The 20,787-nt window shown below is 38.4% G+C and overlaps 1 protein-coding gene and 1 long non-coding RNA gene across 2 annotated transcripts in view; one reads left to right on the forward strand and one right to left on the reverse strand.

Moving 5' to 3' along the window:
• Positions 1–20,787, forward strand: part of LOC105205642 (RNA-binding protein fusilli) — a 30,997-nt gene that overhangs the window by 1,233 nt on the left and 8,977 nt on the right. Inside the window, 3 exon segments of the mRNA XM_011175061.3 lie at positions 14,565–14,759; positions 14,976–15,204; positions 19,008–19,097. Of these exon segments, the coding sequence (XP_011173363.2) occupies positions 14,565–14,759; positions 14,976–15,204; positions 19,008–19,097 (514 nt within the window).
• On the reverse strand, positions 415–14,597 carry LOC120357888. The gene is made up of 2 exons (XR_005574892.1): positions 14,505–14,597; positions 415–909 (listed from the first exon to the last, which is right to left on the reverse strand). It is a non-coding gene; the product is annotated as an uncharacterized LOC120357888 (long non-coding RNA).

A 20,787-nucleotide genomic window follows, 5' to 3' on the forward strand; every position in this document is an offset into this window, starting at 1 on the left:
ATCGCCAAATCGCCAGATCACCCGGAAACCGACGTGAACAGATAATATATTCGTTTCGGACGTGCTTCTTCCCTGCATTTTCTCCGCCAGGAAACACAGGTCGCGCAAAGTCACGCACTTCGAACGGCACGGCGAGGCGCATCAAAGCGCGTTCGAAGTGAAAGATTAAAACCTGTGCGAAACATAAAATGTTAGTCTAATAATTCAACAACAGGATCAATGAAACAATATTTCATTAAAACTGAGAGTGATTGTTTCATTAATCCGCTGTTAGCGAATGAACAAGGTTATTTCCAATTGAAGATTGTCCTGTGCACGGAAAGAACAATTTTACTAGAACATCAAAACTGTTTGCAGCAACGTCATCATGCTTAGACGTTCAATATAAAATTATTCTTTCCGTGTGTGTAATGCAAATATATAATTTTATTTATTTATTTTTTTTTTTTTTATGTATTTACAATTACGTTTCTATCAAGAAGCTCAATGGAAACTGGTCTAACAATTTGATAGTGAAATCTTGAAAGAATCGATATTCGTGATGTCGCGTTATGCGATCGTGATTCAAGGGAGAGACTCGGAAAGCTTATCCCAAGGCGACTGAATTCGCTGTTTTGCGATTCGACAAAAAGAGACGGGAGTGAATGGAAAGTGCCACTAAAGCGAACGGAAATCATGACGTGTGTTACATATACAACTTATTTAAACAACACAAGTTCTGTTTGTTTCCAGAGTTAAGGACACGCCTGTAAAAGACGTGTAGCTCGTAAAAGAATGTGCTTTAAAAATATATTGTATCTGGCGGACCTGAAGAGATGTCAGTGTCGATATAGTTGGCATCCGAATACCGAAAAACGTGCTCCGAGCCAAATATATTTTTCATAGAGCACCTTTTCGGAGAACGCGTGTCTGAAAATAAACAAAAATTATTCTTTTTAAATAAATTATGTAAAGACACGCCATAGTTTCGCATACATTTGCAATGAGACTTTTGTCAACAATAGAATCGTCACTTATTTGTGAATATCGGTTTTGCGTATCCAATTAACGTCCATTCTTTTCAATGTAGAATAATTTTCACTTTGGTTTAACTGGAAAAAAAGTTGTTAAATTGATTAAATTTCTTCAATTCAAGTATTTATGTGTTTGACTCGATACATAAAATAATCAACTTTAATGTAAACATTTATATATTTAATTTAAATATGTAAATACTTGAACCAAAGAAATATAATCTTACGTAAAGAACTTTTTTTTATCAGAGTTTACTTAAAAAAACAATATAAATTATATGAAGACTTAAAAAACACACAAGTATTAAATAATGTACTAGATTTATTAATTCGTTGCCAAAGTCAAATAGTAAAAGTGTTAACAGTATACGGCTTTTTAAACTTTTATCTACCTGCGATTCTATTGCCGGTGATGCACTCAATCAATTCAATTACGTAAATGTCTTCTTTTCATAATTAAATTATTAAGAGGATCTCAATTTAAAAAAAAAAAAGTTTACGCTGTTATAAATTTAATATAATGCAGCGGAAGTAAAGCTCAAGCGTTTTTACATTGAAAACATTTAATATTGTGAAAAGGGCGCTAAATTTTATGCACGTGTACGCAATACCATTCATTTACACAGACATTAAATTTGATGTGCTCGTGCAACTTAAAAACACATTGAATTTCATGACGCTTTTAACGGCGTAGCTGCGCACAGCGAGACTTGCTTAATTCAAACTGCCGCGACCGGTCTAAAAGTTTCAAGTTTGTCATGGTCCTAAATGGTAGTACGAGAGTGTTTTTCTCCACTAAATTACAATAGATGCTAAAAATACATACGCGTCGCTGTTTACGACACGAGTCTTTTTGTAACTCGAATTGCGAGGTCGCGAATTGCGGTTTGCCTAACTTAAATCTGACTCTCTGATAAGGTGCGCGCGCGCTCAGGGGTGCTCCATCTCCAGAATCCTTCTAACGTTAGATAAATCGCTACGAAACGTTAGTTCGAAAAGGCGAAGGAAAAGGAATCCATATCGAATCTTGCATCGTGGAAAAATCGAGTCGAGGCGCTTTCGCGACGAGCGCTCGTCGAGCTCGCATCGATTAAGTATCGTGATTAGCAAGTTTTTCAAAACGTTGTACTACGGCCTCGTCTCGATACGCGTGATGTAAACAAAAAAGCCGCGATCAAACGAGCACGTCTTGCGTATCGCGGCTGTTAAGTAACGAGCAGAAGGTTGCAACTTACTTTTAAAAGAAGAGTCGTTTTTCGAATAGTGTGAGGAAATTAAGAAAAGCAAAATTGCGATTTTTCGGCGTAACGTAATTGGGAAAATTTTCTAGGCGATTCTAAAAGTATTGCTACTTTCAATTTATTACACTGAGGGCAAAACTACGAAATTTTAATAAATATTTATTCGAATAGTACTAATGAAATAATTACTAACTGTACATATACATATATTTATTTAGTACGAAAACCATTAATTTAATTTAATCCCTTGGGACCTAATTTTTTTCTTTTTTCTTTTATAACTACTTTGAACAATTGCTACTTATTGACGTAAAACGAGAAGAATTATATGGCACGTGCAATATCTTGGAGTACTTGATGAACTTGATGCGTATCCTGTTGGGACCCAAAGGATTAAGTGTCATTTTTTCTTACAGAGTGAATATGTTTATGTACCGTAAGTAAATATCTTGTTACTACTATTCGAATAAATATTTATTAAAATTTAGACATTTTTTTCCTTTTAGCGTAGGGCTGAGATTCACTTTCTGTATAATTTAATACCTTATTCGATAATAATCCCTTGCAATTGTTTGCTTTGCTATGTGCAATTAATCAACGTGGTAAAGTGCAAGCACGACTGAATACTGTTTATAACGGAAACAAGAAATGAATGGATATTTTCCCTCTTACACGCGCTCGCACAAATGATTTATCTTTTATGAAGCTATTACAGTTCCATAAACAACTTTGAAACTTCATTAAGAAAAGATGCGGAAATTTAAAAGATCAGAGTTCAAGCCATGGTCGTCGAAATGATTTTGATGAGCGCTACTGTTTTGAAAAATCATTTTGATATCACCGAATATAGATATTATTGATTTGATAAAATTAAACTTCAAGTCTAATATTGGAATAGTTTTATTTAAAAGTTAATTAATTTAGTAATTTTGTATTTGATTTTCTTATTTTTTACACTATTTATTTATCCGTGAATTCTCCGTGAATGGTTGTTTTATCGTTGAATTATCTATGCAAATTAATTTATTTTCCTTGGAATTTAAAGTCTCTCGTCAAAACAAAACGCACGTAATTTTCAGTAAAATATTTGACATGCCTCAACGGCACGTCAAATATTTTTAAACTTTGACTTTTGATATAAATTAAAAAATATTAAAAATAAATTTCTTTTCATAGATTTGTCCCAATTGTGATTATTAATGTATCGAATGTAAAAATTTGTTTTTCGAAAGGCGACTTAAAAATACACGTATTTAGAATAAATGAATATTAATATTCCTGTTCATTATTCAAAAATAAATACCATTCCTCAATATCCCTCGCTTTCGATTTTTTCTGCTGCTGTTCTATTCTAAATGTTATATACTTGATAAGTAAATTACAAAGATAATGTTGCCAATTGATTAAATTTTTATCGAAACAGTTGCAGTTGCAGATAACAAGAGTCCATTTTAAACATTATTATATTTTATAAAGTTTTATTGTCTAAACAATTATTAAAAAATCTACAAACATTTAAATCTTAGTCTATATTTTCTTTCTGTGTTATTTCTTTTCACGTTTTAATGTCGAGGTCGTTCTCCAACGACAAATTATATTAATATGCTACATTTCATCTGATTCATTTACCTTTTTTCATGTACTTAATCTCGTGATAATATGTCATCGCGAAAGATTTGTGTGAAAGTCGGAATAGTCTCTCTTTATATATCATATAGATTTATTAGATTAAAAGAATTCGAGCCAAGATTCTCAATTCTCAATTAAATCGAAATTGAATCAGGACAAAGAGAAAGCTGCGGTGAGAATTTCTGCGATGATCTGTGAAGCGTTTCTTGATTTCGAAAATTAGAATTTCGTTTTGCGAAAGAGACTGGTACATTACTCGAAGCATTTACGATCCCTTCTTGCGTAGGAAAACTCGAAATTACGAGCGCGAACGTGCAATCGTGGGATTGATATACCGCATTGTATTAACATTCACTGTGCAGCAATAAAATTGTTGCGTCGTCATGTACTGTATGAAACTCATTTATTTGAATTGAATTTTTTTTATTTTTTTATTCTTTTTGATTAAGCCTTATTCCATAAAAATTTTATATATATATATATACAGGGTGTTCGGGAACTAGGAAACTTACTGCTTTGACAACTTAAAGGAGATAAAAAGGGACAAAAAAGTCTTATACCATTTTGCGATATTCGCTATAATTATCGAATTATAAAATAAAATGTATGAGCCAATGTGCGGTGACGCCGCGCCATCGCGCCTAGCTCGTAGGCAAGAGCGCGCGGCGGGACAGATGACGCGTCGTTGTTTGAATTTGCATGGCGCGACGGTCTGAATTCGCCGCACCGCGTGTACATACACTGCAAAGAACAAATGTGTTATTTTAGCTAAAACGTCTTCTTACACATTTGATAAATAACACATTTGATTTTTGCAACGTATGTACACGCGCTGCGGCGAATTCAGATCGTCGCGCCGTGCAAATTCAAACAACGACGCGTCATCTGTCCCGCCGCGCGCTCTTGCCAATGAGCTAGGCGCGATGGCGCGGCGTCACCGCACATTGGCTCATATGTTTTATTTTATAATTTGATAATTATTGCGAATATCGCAAAATGGTATAAGACTTTTTCGTCCCTTTTTATCTCCTTTAAATTATCAAAGCGGTAAGTTCCCTAGTTCCCGGACACCCTGTATGTATATATATATATATCTGTTATAGTATTCAAATATTTGATAGAAGTATCACACATAAGTTGCAATTACAATTGTGTTCAGTTAAATGTTTGAAATATTTGAAAGTAAGAAAATAGGATTTATGCCGCTACGAATTGTGCGAATCTCGTGGTCGAAGAATTCGCAGGGCTGCGTTAAGGCCGTTCTATATAAACACGGATGCGACAGCCAAACAAAAGCTATTAATAGTACCATTGATGCTTCCGATAGGTTGTCGTGGCCGCGTTTGCGATCTGCCACCTGCGTTTCGCGCGTGTCTTTAACGCAAACTGGGGACTGCGACCAATTGCGACTTGGCTCCCGCGGCGACCGCGGAAGCCGGTGGTTTCTCTCTCTCTCTCTCTCTCTCGGTTCCGAGACGCTTGCGCGGTTATGCCGGTGCGTGTCGTCGGCTGCCATTGTTTCTCGAATTATCCGGCGGGGGCGGAGCATCGCGCCCTCGAAAGGTCGTCCATTACCTCCAGCTCCAGCCTTGTGCTCGGCGCGATCACCCGGTTATACGCCTCATGCCTGGCCTGGCCTGGCCTGGCCTGGCGCCCGCGCCGTTCGCACGCTCCTTCTTTTTTTTTCGTCATTTTCTGTCTTTCCGTCTGTGAACCGGCTGTCCCGGTTAAATCCTCAATCCCGATTTCTTTTAAACGTCCCAAACGTTGCCTGATACATTTTAATTCTGTACCTCGACTGTGCCACGTTATCATTTTCTTCAGGTTTCGATTTGATTTTCACTCGCGTCTACTGCACCCTCACGAAACTTGCTTCGAAAGTAAGCAGATGCTTGCGATCGCCTTGCCTCGGCCTTGCGCAAGGGTGGTTGCGATACTCTTCTCTCTTTCGCGATTGAGACATTTTCTACGTTCCGCGAAACTCCGCCCTGACGTCTCCGATGTAATCAAGCGACGTTACGAGATGCAAAAAAAAAAATTAGTCAGTCTAATATTATAACTCGCGTCGATGTTTACGTTGGATAAAGAATTTTACTTGTTCAAACGAACCTATATAATCTACGGTAGTTTAAGGATGTTTTGGCTATATGATACAAGCTAAAAGTTGTCGAAATTTAAAAACTGAAGGTTTCTTTTTTTTCCTTAATCAACGATAAAAAATTTTGCTCGCCAATGCCCGAATTTTGGCCTTGAAATTAGCTGCAAAGAAGAAAACAATGAAACATTTAATTTGTAATGGTCTTTGCAGCGAACATTTTGCTGCAGTTTTAAATAAATAACTTTTTTGCAAAACGCGATTTTACATAAGAAATCAAAAGTAAAGAAAAAATTAAGTAACTTTTAAACCGATAAGTGAAATGTGCTCTAATTTTACACAAATACTTAAACGTAATACTTAAACCAGAATATTAGGTGAAATTTCCATATTTTTGAAAATGTTTTGAGATACGACCCGTACATCCTTGAGCTCTCAATTTTTTTATGCAAATCAATGCATCGTAACAGAGGGGATACAAGTATATTATACCACGTTTATACTTTGATTTCCTCGCGTAATAATTACGAAACTGATAACAGGATTCAACGTCTACACGCGACGTTCTTTTCACTTGATTCTTTGGATTAATCCCGTGGCGCACGACATGCCTCTATTTTCGAGAAATCTAGCGCCTGCGCCCGCGTTGCGGCAACAGGTGCTCCCGGTTTCCTTTATTCTTCGTTGCGAATCGTGTCTTGCACGAGTGCGCCCGGGTCCCATCTGGTCGGCCGTTTCCTTTTTTCCCCCCAAGTCGCATACCTGCCTGCCTATAATCTCGAATGGTGCCCTGATCGGGGACAACGGCCGCGAGCGCACGAGCGAGCGAGCGAACGATGCTCCTCTTGGTTCCTCAATTACGAAGAGGAAATCGAACGATAAGAGCGCTGCCGTTGCCGATTATGATATCGCGTTAGATAGCGGTCTCTGATGTAACGCTTCGCATCGAAAATCTCCGCGTCCGACATTTTTCCAGACTAGAGTCTGTCAATTCGCGACATCGATTTTTTTTTTTTTTTTTTCAAATTTCCGTAGAGAGAAGTTTATCGGGATAAACGCGATATTCCAAACTATATTTGGTGGATAGAGTTCTATAAAATTCTATGTAAAAGTGTCAGAATTGGAACACTTTTTTGTTAATTTTAATAGTTAAATACACGTGTCTAAGGAAAAATAAATATTTCTACAAATTTCTATTTTTAGTGGAATTTTGCAATTATTGATAGAAAATTTTGTCGCCACAGTAAGTTACTTAGAAATGTGTAAAATGTTGTAGTTTGATGTAGTTTTACTCAGAAATTCATAGAAATATAAGAAAAATAGAAAAATTTAGAAATGTGTTTCCGTTCTATTAATTTCATATCGATTTTTGTAGCATTACTTAAATTCGCATAATATCTCGTTAAATTCTTTTCTACCAGGGAAATAAGACTTACTTGTGTCTATTTTTCTGTTCATATCTGTTTATTCATTTGCAATGGCGTGGTTCGTGTGGTCAAATTAATACGTTGTTTTTACACATCTTTTTTATGTGCGATGTGATAAACAATCGCGCGCTAAAAAAAGGCTTCCGGGCACATTATATCCCGGATATCTTTTTTACAGAACATTGTACGCATATTTAAAAATGAAGTATTTACGTTGCATAACTATCAATTAAGCACATGATTTTTTTACAGGTTTTTTTAGTTCTCTCTTTTTTAGTTCTTCTTCACTAATCTACGATCATCTTAATATTGTTTATACCATTTGCAATTATCGAACAAAGGTGGATTTATTTATTTAAACTTATCGTACAAATAATAATACAAATTAACTGAACTTATCAGATATCGTAGAGCTATTGTATCGAGTGAAGCTTATTATCCTAGATTTTTACGATAATACATCCATTTTACGTTCTGTGAAGGAAATTGAAAATTTTTTTTAGAACAGATGGTTAAGAAACAGAAGGATTGACGGTAACGTGGAGAAATAAATAGTCGTCTGTCGCAACGTAATGTTTCACATGAGTTGCAACAATTTGCAAATCTTTCTCACGGCCGATACTTGACGAATGCGATTAATTACAAACATGCCGCAGCAACTGGCCGTCTACAGATGCATGCCGCTATTTTTTAAACGCAATCGTCTCGCGGCGCGCACGGAATTGAATTATTTCTCAAAGCGTCAGAGTAAACCACGGTTCACTCCGAGACCAATTTCATAAGGCTTGCGGTGAACCTGGTTGATGCTCGGTCAGGTATATCAGGTATATCCCTGCTGGTCGCAGATTTGCTGGAGCATTCTCTTTCTCTCTCTCTCTCTCTCTCTCTCTCTCGTGAGAAGCGAGAGGACGTTGACTCGTGCTGACAGCAAGGCTGCGGCTATCTCGAAACGAAACACACGCCGCCGCCGGCATCAGGGAGAGAGCGGAGAGCGGAGAACACACGACGTCCCCGCTCTCGCATAGATTGAAATCTCGCGCGGATTTCGGACCGTTCGGATTTTACTCGCGCGCGAGACGCAACGTACGTACGTACATTCCTCCGAATCTTTGCTCAAGCGAGAAGACTCGCGATCCTCTAATATTTGATCGGTCCGAAAAGCCGCTTGTTTGCCGACCTCGCGTTTTCTTCCGTTGAACGACGATGAGACGTTAGAAGCGTCGATGATGTCGTCGCATCTCGGTAACGTACTTGCGTCGTTTCTTCGGGAATTAACGTCGCTTAATTATACATGCGCACACCTTTGCATATGCACACGGCGCGGATGGTGGGGGTGGAGAGGAAGCACGTGGTTTTTTTTTCTTTTTTTTTTCTATATACCGCAGAGAGGAGCGGTCCTTAGGTATTCGTCGTATTAAACAGAGAGACACGCGCATCCTTCACGAGCCGCTTCCAGACGACGCGTGGAGCGTGTGGAAGCTGCTCATTGAATCTCCCTCTCGTAAACTCGTCTCTGACTTTCCGTAAGCAACATTCCGCTCGCGTATACGAGCCGTAGATTCGCGCTTGGCACCCGGCGCGCGGCGCGCGATCAACCGACCGCCCCATTCCGGTCCACCATCTTAACTCTTTCCTCTCTTCGGCTCTTCCCACCTTCATTCGCGTTCGCTCGCTCGCTCGCTCGCTCGCTCGCGCGATCGTCTTCTCCCACCTGGCTGAGCTTCCACCATGATCGCCGCTACGAATCGGGATTGCGTCTCGGCGAGCGCCGTCGAGACACGCAATCACGTATCAAGAACAAGATTAGAGGCCTTCCGTTACGAAGCCTCGAGTCTCTAATCTCATATTAAAGAGAAAAAAAATCCTCTCGAGGAGGAAGAGAGAATTCTAATATGATGATCGAACGCTAGTCCGTTTCGATCGATCACACCCGGTGCGATGGACACACGTGTGTCGTGACAGCGACGACTTTACTCGGCGTTATGTCATTTTCGCGGAACGCGACGTAACCCGGTCGACGTTGATTATGTAAAACGTATATATCGTATCATATCGCGCATTTCCATTTATATTTCTGCTCCTCGCGTCGCCTCGCGAGGAGGACGCGCTTTATGTATTCTCCTCAATTCTCCTGCCGCGTCTCTCCCGACCGCGGGACCTTTGACCTGCCGGCTCCCCACCGGTGACGTGGTCCCGCGACCACGTCGCGCGGCTCGACGGGCGCATTTACAATTTATGAGAACGTTTCATTCGACCTTGTATATAGCCGCGGCGCTCTTACACGCGGTTGCAACATCCCGTCGACCCGTCGACGCAAAAAGGAGAAGGAGAGAATATACGTCGTCGCCTCCACTCTCGCCTCGCCGATTTCTCTTCTGCTCTCCTTTTCCCTTTTTTTTTCCCCCTATTTTCTACTTCGTTTTCCCCGCACGGCGCATGCCACGGCGGTTCGAACGCCGCGCTGTTCCGAATAATGCTTTCGCGGATAATAGCGGAATGTTCTCTCTCGTTCATTGAACCTTCGTCCTTCGGGGGGGAGCTTCGCTTTTTCGCTACATCGAACACGGAAGACTCTCGATGGTGAATACGAAATTGAGCTCGTTTTACACATAGTATTTACATTTGGTTTAGTATGCGAGGTGCGCGTTGTTTCTCAGATGAATTTCTAGAGAATTTCGTATAAAGATATATCTATAAAAGCCAAAATTTCTTTCGCGCAGAGATTATCTTTGATAACGCGAGTACACGCTGACAAATTTGATAGCTGTATAGCGTTATCGAAGAAACTCGTTTCTTAATTTTCTTCAAGACCAACATACAAATTAACGTGTCTTCCAAAGTCCGTTTCGATACTCGTAAAAGGTTGACCGTTTAGAAATGTCCCGAAGGACATTCGAGGTCTTCTTTTTCGTACAGTTGGAAATAAACGCACGTACGTTCGTCCGGTTAAGTTTTGATAAAGTAGGCTTCGTTTTCGGTAAGTTATTCCTGTCGCGCGTATATAACAAAAAGGATCTCCCGAAGGCGACAAAGGCCGAATTGAAGGAGCGACTTATATTTACGTAACGCTCAGTAAAGATCCTTTTCTTTCGTATGTTGCGCCACGACACGACTCTTGATCGACACGCCGCAGTTGAAGACGCCCTTGATCCACGCTATGACGATGATGAATCGCGTCTCTGGCAAAGCCACCTTGATCCGTTAACCCCGCGCGTCAAAGAACCTGACTATTATATTTCTTGCACGGACACAAATCGCACGTCGTCGCGCGTTGTCGCGAACGTAGCGCGAATAGAGTTATAAATATTCCACTGCTCGTATCTCTTTGAATAAAATTAGGATTAGATTACAAGTTACTCGATTGCGAAGCGTTTGAATAGTCGACTATTCGTTTGCATTGATTTTTGTGATATTTGAGGAATTTTCCTGCGATTCAAAAGACGAGGATTAAGGATAGATACGAAAATTTACGTCAAACAAATTTCTCGGTCCAAGTTAGCTCTACAACTACCAAAGCGGTCGGAATAATTACTGCGTAATAATTTCTTTTTATTTATTGAAATTTTATTAACAATTTACCGAGATATTCTATGATTTTTACAATATAAATATGTCATTAAAATGATTTATTTATTTTTTGCTTTATTCATTTTTTCGAATAATATATACATATACACGTCGTTCAGTGTTGTAACTTGAAACGTTGAACAAAAAGTAATAAAAAATTATTTCAAAGTATTCTGAATTTTAATAATGCTTTATTACGATAAAGCATTTTTTAGTGCGGTAATTTCTCGCAATGTTATCAAACTTTTTGTGTAAAAACTCATTTCTTGTAAAATGTTTTTTAATTTCATCGTTAAACTTTTTATAAAAAAAAAAGAAAAAATTTGTTTGAATCGCATAATTTAAAAAAAATTTTTTTGTATTTAACTTGCGTGACATACGAAAAAAAATTATTGCCACTTTTAAACTTGTGATAATTTGTTGCAATATAAATAGTGCAAATAAATCGGTAGTTCCAAGGTTTGCAAACATCCAAATTAAAATTTAATTATATTACTGATATTAGCGATATTCGAATAAACCGACATCCGAATATATTATCAATTCAAAGTTGCTTTGCAGCGTTTTATATACTCGAAAATATAATTGATATGCAAAGTTAAAACGTGGTCGTACGTATCGTATATAAAACATAAGTGAATACTGAAAAAAAAAAAACTGACACGTGTGCGAAAATTTACGATAACTTGGTGCGATAACTTGGTTCTCTATGAGTTATTGTGTAAATATTTTTCACGTTTCGAAAAATGATTTTTTCGTGATTGCTTTGGAGGTGTTAACGTTATTACTAAATCGTATTAACAGCGATGGTTCTCTGTCTTATTGTTGCATACGGTAATCATTGAAGAAACGGCGGTATACGTTCTGTCGCTCGAATGTGTTGATGCTGATTTAGCACCTGCATAAAAGATATGCGGGCTCAGCAAGGTCGAGGGGCTTTCGTACTTTGTTCATTGCTTTTACGGGAAACTCATTTAGATGTATAGAAGAATCGATTTATTTGTTACTCGAATTCTGCAAGGTGAACTAACGGATTCAACACATGATAATGAGATGATCTCCATCTCCATCTCTTTCAAAATTTACATAAATTGCACATGAATTTTGGAGAAATCAAATCAACTTGGGAATTGTTCACTTTAGAATTACAAGTTGTGCGTGTTTTAATTGGATATAAATTTGTGTCTGTCTGCAACAATAATTCGCAGGATGCGAAATTTCGCGATGTAATTGGCAAACTTTGAGAATCACTGTCTTAAGATAGCGTTTCGCAACATCCCCTCGCTCGTGGCCTTTCTCACTCTCGGCATCGCGATTTCTTTTCTCATTATTAGTTGAACAAAAAGAAGCTTGAATAGCCCATTCAACGATTTACGATTCTCTATTGTTTTTTTTTCCTTTTTTTTCCTTTTTTTTATATATATCACTTGAGATTCTGAATCAATAGTCAGCCGTGGAGAACTCTGTTGGTATTATTTCAAGTTGTCGATGCTTTAAATGCACTTGCAGCTGCCCCTTCCGATATGCAATCGTTGCAGCTGGCGGAAGCGTCCATGCAGTCTCGTCACAGGCGCTCTCCTAGCGTTAATACCGCTAATCGCGATGCATTATCGATGCACGAGGAAACACATGGGTCAAGTTCAAGGTGCAAGGTGCTCGTGACCTTGACCGCGCGCTGTCGTACACCTCGATCATCATCCGGCTTTGCGTTTCGATCGAAAAGAATCGCGTCAAGACCGCATCAGACCACGCATGGGAGATTGAGAATCGACGGATCGAACATTAAAATTCGACCAATTGTGTAGTTTTAATTTTAATCCGTTTCGTTCTCGTTGGTTGAATTCTAATCTCCAATTCACAGTCTCTCTTTAATCTTTTATAAACAGTCTGATATCAAAGTCTGGTCTCATAAGACTTTGACAAGAAAGAAGATATACATTTGAATAATTGGCAATTATACATAATGGTCGGTCAATATAAATAATTTCCAATTTGTTTGGTCAAAATGATTGAATAGAAAATAATTAATCAAATTTCTCAAAACTAGCAGGCATTATTTATAATTCCCAATTATTCAAATTACCCGTAACATATATCAGACTTTGATTATACAGAGAGTCTCTAGATCGTATTAATTTTTTTATCTTCTCCATCTATCTTTCTTTCGAGAGTTGACAAATCATTACTGACTGTGTTGTGGCCAAACTCTGATTGTACCCAGTCGACACAACTTGTAACTTATTTCTGAATATAATTTGGATATAATACTTGATATAACAAATATTTCGTGATATTTATATCATAATTACTTGTATCTATTATTTCTTTTAATGCAAATGCTACATATTATTTAAATACATAAGAAATATGTGATGCTTCAATATATAAAATTTAAATGTCGGAACCATCATACAAGATGATATAGATGTACCATCCTCGTTATTATTTTTGAAAAAGGTGAAATTCATAACTGTAATACACATTGATGCAACTTTCACGTTATATAAAGTGCGATACTGAAAGTTATAGCCGTTATACAGGGTGATTTTTAATCCTGTGTCAACGTTTTATCACGAGACGTGACTTACCGACTGCAACTGCAAGATTCACTCTGCATGTGTGTAAACGTGTACGTACACACATGCGGGATGAATCTTACAGATGCAGTCGGGTCATTAGTCATTTCCTATAGTAATTCTAGTAAAACCTTGGCACAGGAATTAAAATTCACCCTGTATAGTCAACACATAACTGTGTCGACTGGATAATCTAGCTCGGTTTTCCGAGTATTTCAACAACGCGCACTTTGCAAACAGTATAAAAGTAACGTACGGCGATAACAAAAGGTACGTGTACTTTTTTTTTTTACGTAATCGACAGAATTTTTATTCGTATTGGATCACACGTTTAATAACGATTGCAACAAACAGAGATGTAAAAAAAGTAATGAATACATAGTGAACATAAAGAAACGCCAATCGTGTGTGTATGTGTGCGTGTGTTTGTCGAGATGTTTTATTTATATGAAATTACACGGAGGAAATAAAACGAAGCATCTTGCATCGCGAAATAAAAACATGAGGTAGATTTGCGCATGATGACGCAGATGACACTTGAAAAAGATGATCTCTCGCTCTTACTACCGCGATCTTATCTCGCTCGCGAATGTTAGGACAGATGAAAGTACGAGTAATGCAACCGCGTGCGTAACGATCTCAATGTAAGTACGATCTGCGCGTGGCGTTTGTTTTCTTTTCGCAACACATTTTTCATAACGTTTACTTTCACGAGGTGACGCGTTTCGACTTTGAGCGGCGAGCGCGAACGGTCCCGGGAAACTCCGCGTATCTTTCTTCTTTCTTTTTCCGCATCGCAGCTCGCTTCGATAAGCACGGAAGCGAAAGCGCTCGCTCCGCAGCCCCGCCGACCCGCTGCTTTTGTTCGCGCGCGTTTGATATCAGATAAAATTTAAGTCGCGTCGAGGTATATAATTGACACGTCTCTGCGCCGCATAGCAACCATCAACAAGTACCTTCTTTTGCGGGTGTCGCCGCCGCTTATTCTTCATCGCTCGGACACGTTCTTCTTGCAGGTGCTGGGCAGGCAGCAGTACATCGTGCGACCGATGGTAATGGACGAGAGTTGTACGCCCGGGACGGGCAGCGACAACCCAGCGGTTGCCGGAAGTAGCGGGATCATTAACGAGGCCGCGCTGGCACACGCGCCAGCCTTGACCGAAAGGAATCTTCGGGAGTACGGAATTTCTCTGCAGCAAGCTATCGAAAAGGTGCTCCTTTTATATCGATAATAATATAACGGGAGAAGATTTTATTAAACATTTCTTTCTGATTGTATAGAAACGTGGTGTTCGATAAATAAAAATCTTTATTCGTCAAGAAACAAAAATTAAGTAATAAATTAAAACAATTAGGAATTGATATATTAACTATTAACGCGATCAAATGATCCAATTGTACATCTAATGTCTTACTTTTGTTTCTAGTTTGAGGCCTGGTGGAACTCTATGTCTGGCGTAACTTCCGGTATTAAGCCGCGATTTGTCGTGGATGGTCAGGCGCCGATGAGGCAATGCCTGCATCCGGAGGCTTGCAATAAAGACATCGAGCTGCCGGAACATTACAACTATTTCTACGATCTCCGAAAGGATTTCGTAGAGTACTACTCGACTCATGGCGAGTTATCGACCCTCGGAGTACAAGAAATGCTGCAATGTATCCTTTCGTGTTTACGTAAAAACTGTCGTCAATCGCCGCGAGCTGACTTTGTTGCGTACGCTTTCTATATCGTACCTTTTTACACGTACACTCGTACAAAAACATTTTTTAGTTTTATTCGACTTGCAACGTAATCTTTGACATCGGTGTTGCCACTGCGTGCAACCATTTAAATAATGGTGTTTATATCAAAGTTTTCGTCATATAATTTTTCAAGTATAAATAATTTTCTGTTTGACTTGGGAGATTGACTACGAGATCAAATGTAGAAATTGTTTAGGGACAAGTTTAGTTGCTACGATTTCTTTAACTCGTTGCTACTTTCGGACAATAATTGCTCGTGAAAAGTTTTTCTCCTTTTTATCGCCTTTTAATTAGATCTTCTTCTTCTGTTTCTGTATTACGTAAAGATCGGTTATAAAATCTTACTCGGAACAGCGCTTGGAAATGTGCTATGCTAGTTAAGAAATCTCGCACGGTATTGTATGCTAATGCCAATGCACGCGTCCTCGCCGATGGTATACCGATAACGGAATGGTATTGCAGTCTCGTGTTCGAACTTGAGCGGCGTGACACCGACATGGGCACGTCCGACGAAGAAATTCACCCACGTGTCGTACCGCTCGTGGATCTCCACGTCGAGGACCTTCGCGTCGCATGGCCGTCAGGCGGCGCGACGAAAGTCGATCCGAGACAAATTCGACGCGATCCGGCGATCTCCGTCCCCGACGACGGGGCCGGTCGTTCCGAACAGAATCAGTAGCAAATAGTCAGCGGTCGTACGGAGTGTACGAGCGCACGTGTGTCGCGCGTCGTCGATGCCATCCGCGACTCGAACGGACGATTGTGACGAATTCTCTTTCTGCCTGATGTCGCGAATTTTCTGAATTGTCGCTAATTGGATTAGAAAAGGTGAAAAGAGGGGGAGATCAAATTGAGATTGCAGCATCGTTTTTACTCGGACTTTACTGGCGGACTGTACTTGGGTTTAACGCGCTTGTGCTTGAATTGCACGGAATTAGAATCGCGAACAGGTACGTTTTCGTTCCGCATTTACCTATAAGTTGTCGCGGAAGATTGTTGAAACATCTGGACATTAACTGAACATTCGTGAAGAGTCGTTTGAAAAATAAGATTCCGTTATCTGTCGACCGCGCTTCAAACTTGATACGGAAAGATTTTTTTAATTCCACACGATAAGTAACTACGTAATTAAATTAATCAATCACATGATTTTTATTTATTTATAAAAGCGTTCTTGACTCAGTAAAAGTTGGTTGTGCTATCGTTCTGTCGCATTTTATTCGTATAGATAAAATTGATTTGGAGGCTTGAAATCTTAATAAGATGAACAATCATGCGATCTTCTTTCGTTTTGTATGACAGCGTAGGAATGTACTTGCATTTTCAATTCAAGTACTCAATCTCTACTTGAAGTTGAGATTTCCAAGAAGTCAGAGGTAATACAAGTCCCATTCGAACGAAACGAGACGTCCGTCTTAAACCCGATCTCGATTCGGATTCACGTCGACTACCAGCCTTCCTTTTATATCCAGCAGGCGTCGTGTCGTATGTATCTGGCACTAATAAAACAAGACCACCTGCGCCGTCTGTGACATATGTGTACGAATATGCACGTATGCACATCGATCGACTCACCTGTTTAATGCGAGCCGCGTTTGAGAGATTAGCCGGACTCTGCTTTTCCTACCTTCTTCTTATGAACGCACGTATATCTCGCACAGATGCGATATTTGCATATTCGAGAAGATTTATGTTGTTGAAGCGAAAGTTTATTGTCTTTTTAGAGCCTTTTGCAATAATCGATATTGCAGAAATATTATTTAAATGTTAATTTAAAATTCTTCTGAAAATATCTCCTTGAGAGTTGTGAATTTGTGAATATTATCAGATTCGTATTTTTTACCGTCTCTGTTTATCTAACTGCTAATTAACGAAATCGGCATTTTTTCATTACTCCTATCTCGGTTAAACTTTCGAAAGTGTCACTTGACATGTCAGTTGCCGAGTGTCGCTGATAAGGATGAACGTATTGTATTATTAAGTGCGCGTCTAATAATGATTGATATTTTTTTCTTGTGTTTGCGGTTAAAAAAAAATCACGAATGTAAATGACAACAATTTCTGAGATAAACCATCTTCCATTTTTTTAATCGAGTAACAAGTTCAATTCTATATTTTATCGTCGTTTCTAGGCAAAAGTGCGTAGTAGAATTAACTTGCGAAGAGACTCGACGATTCATTCAGAAATCTGCGCACGCGAAATATTCCTTCTTATCTTTCTCAAACGTGTCAGAATGTGAATTTGACTCTTACGTTTCTTCTTTTGCCGTGCGCTTTGAACAGGGCGCATTTTCGAAACGCTTCGCGATAGAGGGAAAAGGAACGTCGCATTTTACAATCGGTGACCAGATGACTTGAGAAAGCCTCCGCGATGCGATGCCGTCTTATCGACATGCGGTTTAAAGGTCAATCCTCCGATGAAGATATCGGTAACAGGCCAACGTCACGTGTATATATGTATATTGATATATTTCTTTCCTCATTTCCCCAACGGCCCTAGTTTTCGATTAGATGTTCGATACCAGTTTCTGTATGATCCATACCCTGAAAGACGAGGTTAACTTGATTAAATTTCTTCGGCTCGAGTATTTATATATTTAAGTAAATATACAAATTCTTCAACTTAAGTGTAAGTTAAATACATATATACTTTACTGAAAAAATTAATCAAGTTGAAAAATTTGGTCAAATCAACAATTTTTTTCCTCATAGTATTATCATACGTATTATCTGGTAATTATAAAAGTATCCGTTCATTTGTAGTTTGTAAATCACAGAGTACGTAACGCTGTTTGTGTTCATTTACGCTCTACCGGTGTAACATCGTTTATCAAACCGTATTATTATTTACTAATCCGTTGTTTCTCCATTCTTTCGTCTGGCACGCTCAAAGTTTCAAACTCGCGTTTTACACGATTAAAAAATTTATGTTACATTTAACACACATCACGTGCGTGTGTCCCGTTAAAATTTTTTTGTTAATTTAATTACAAGATGAATGTTAAAAAGTAACACAAAAATTTTAATAACAACCGGTTTTAATATAAATTACAAAATGTTTTCTGCTGTATATTTGCGAGAAAATATTCTAGTCGAACATGTGTGGTAATTTATTTTATATATACTATTATTATATATATTTTTTCCTCTTTTCCATTATCGTTATGTAAGGTCTGGACAATCGCTAGGGTCACACGCAGAGTACCACCGATGTCATTTCTAATCGAGGAGTTTGCATGAAAAATAAACCCTCACAAAAGATACAAAACATGTCGATTACAAAGATTATTATTTTTCGAATTCTCATATTTCAAAATTCTTTATCTTTTCAGATTGCATCTATGTATACTCTCTAATGTGTTTTTTAAAGAATACGAAGTCTCGAGCTTTTGCGACCATTCTTTTTTAAAGATTATTTATTCGTTTCTCTCACCGTAAATTTCTCAATCGTATGAGAATATTACTTGTATGCTTTAACGAGGAAAGCAACGCGTGAGATATGTTTAAAAATAAAAGCTTCGTATGATTTCTGGTAAACTTGAGTCAGCGCATGGCGCAAAGATCGCAAGAGCTCTAGTTTGGAATCGCACAAATAGCTTCGTCTTTCTTAACGAGTTGTCAAAAGCGCGGACGAGTTGTTTTGGCGTTACGCTATCAGACTCGATTTTTTTTTATCGTTTATCCGAATAGATATCTCCTTGACAGTTAAAAATCAGATTATGGAATGCCGCCAGATACCGACAATGATTTTCATGTCAAAGAGATACAGGACATGGTCAACGTGATACAGAGGATGATCAAGGACGGTAAGCCAATAAATATCTGAAATACTCAGCTATGCTCAACTACGTGTGTCTACCGACGTCGTGAGGAATACTCAAGATAATACATATATATGTGTCTTATTTTCTTAGAAAAACAAAAGAGAAAGGGAAATTAGTGCGGTTCGTGAGGATTATGAACTTTATCAATTTTTCGAAACAGATAGTTAAGGTCTCATCCTTAAAATGTCTGGACTCGGCAGCGCGTATCTTCTTCGCTTCTATCTCCCTCTTTCTTGCGAGAGATAAGAGTTGTGCACATGCGTTACGTGCGCGTGTACACACGCACGATGTAACGTTTCTGTACGCATTTCTCCAAATAATGTGCAGTGTATGTCTATGTCTGACGACAGTGGCCTTGGAGGTCGCGATTGTGTCGCTGATTAAGTCGCTTTCGTTGAAGAGTCACTCTTCTCGAGTGCTCCACCGAGTTCTTCGTTCTCGCTAGGGAAATATTTCGCGCACTTCTCTCATCAAAATTTCACGCTTTCAGCGTGTTAACAGAGCTTTTTCGAATTTTGAGATTAGGTGGTTTTTTTGATTGATCGCACTCTATTTCCAGTCGCAAGCGAACGCAGGTCAAGCCATATAACGTTCTAAACAGCATAGCAGCTCTCTTATCACAGTGACACTCAACCTGCGAAAAGTTTCGTTTCTAATACACACATATTAACGCGTGTTATCGTGATAATACGTAAGCGAGCAAAGAAGAAGAAGATGATGAGGAGTTGTGCTTCTGACATCTTTCTATCTTTCGATCTGCCCTATTGACAAAACACTATGCTTTTAATAACGATAACTAGAGTTAGACTGTATTCGAAAGTTGGACTGTATTCTCTACAATCGGATCTTCAGTTTCTGTTATTATCATCGCGAGTTCATTGACAATTTACAAAAAAAAAGAAAAGAAAAAAATTGCAAGTTGAATATGCGCCTTACCTATTACCATTTTTAATGTTAGTAATTGATTACTTAATGATTATATTGGGTCTTTCACCAAATTAAATGTCATTTCTAAGTATGTCAACACTACACAACTTCAAAAGGACGGGAATATTAATTAATTTTCAATTAATTTTTTAACTGTTTAAGAAAATTTTGGATTATTCATTTGTATGCGTAATATATCTTCAGAAAGTGTCTTAAAAAAGAATATTTAAATATAATTAATAGAAGAAAAGGATATTTCACAGAAATGTGCAAGACACAAATGTTTCAAGATATACATTAAATAATATTTATTTAAAAAAACTTTAAATAAATATTTAGATAAATTTTAGATAACGTATTTAGATAAATGTCATGTCGGTATATTGGAAGGTTTAGTTAACAACATTTAGTCTTTCTTGTCGCAAATTTTCGCTTTGTCTGAGAATTTCAAACAAATATAAAATCACTTGGAGTAAATGAGAAAACGGCGATTGATTCAACGTGCATTCCGGATTTTTACTTGTTGACGGCGCACATTTCGTCGAGACCGCGAATCGAATAATCGTTTCGTGCAGGTATGAGAAATCGGAGACTAACTGACGGATATAAGGTTACGGAGAGGAAATGCATAAGCACAAGTTTAGAGGATATTGCGCATTGTTGTCGACGTGAGTTTGCGAAGTGGTCCTGGTCATTTTGTTTTTTGTCAAAATTTTGAGTTTCTCTGTACACGAGATCGCAGCTC

The sequence above is a fragment of the Solenopsis invicta genome, chromosome 5, assembly GCF_016802725.1.
Source record: "Solenopsis invicta isolate M01_SB chromosome 5, UNIL_Sinv_3.0, whole genome shotgun sequence".
NCBI classification, from domain to species: domain Eukaryota; kingdom Metazoa; phylum Arthropoda; class Insecta; order Hymenoptera; family Formicidae; genus Solenopsis; species Solenopsis invicta.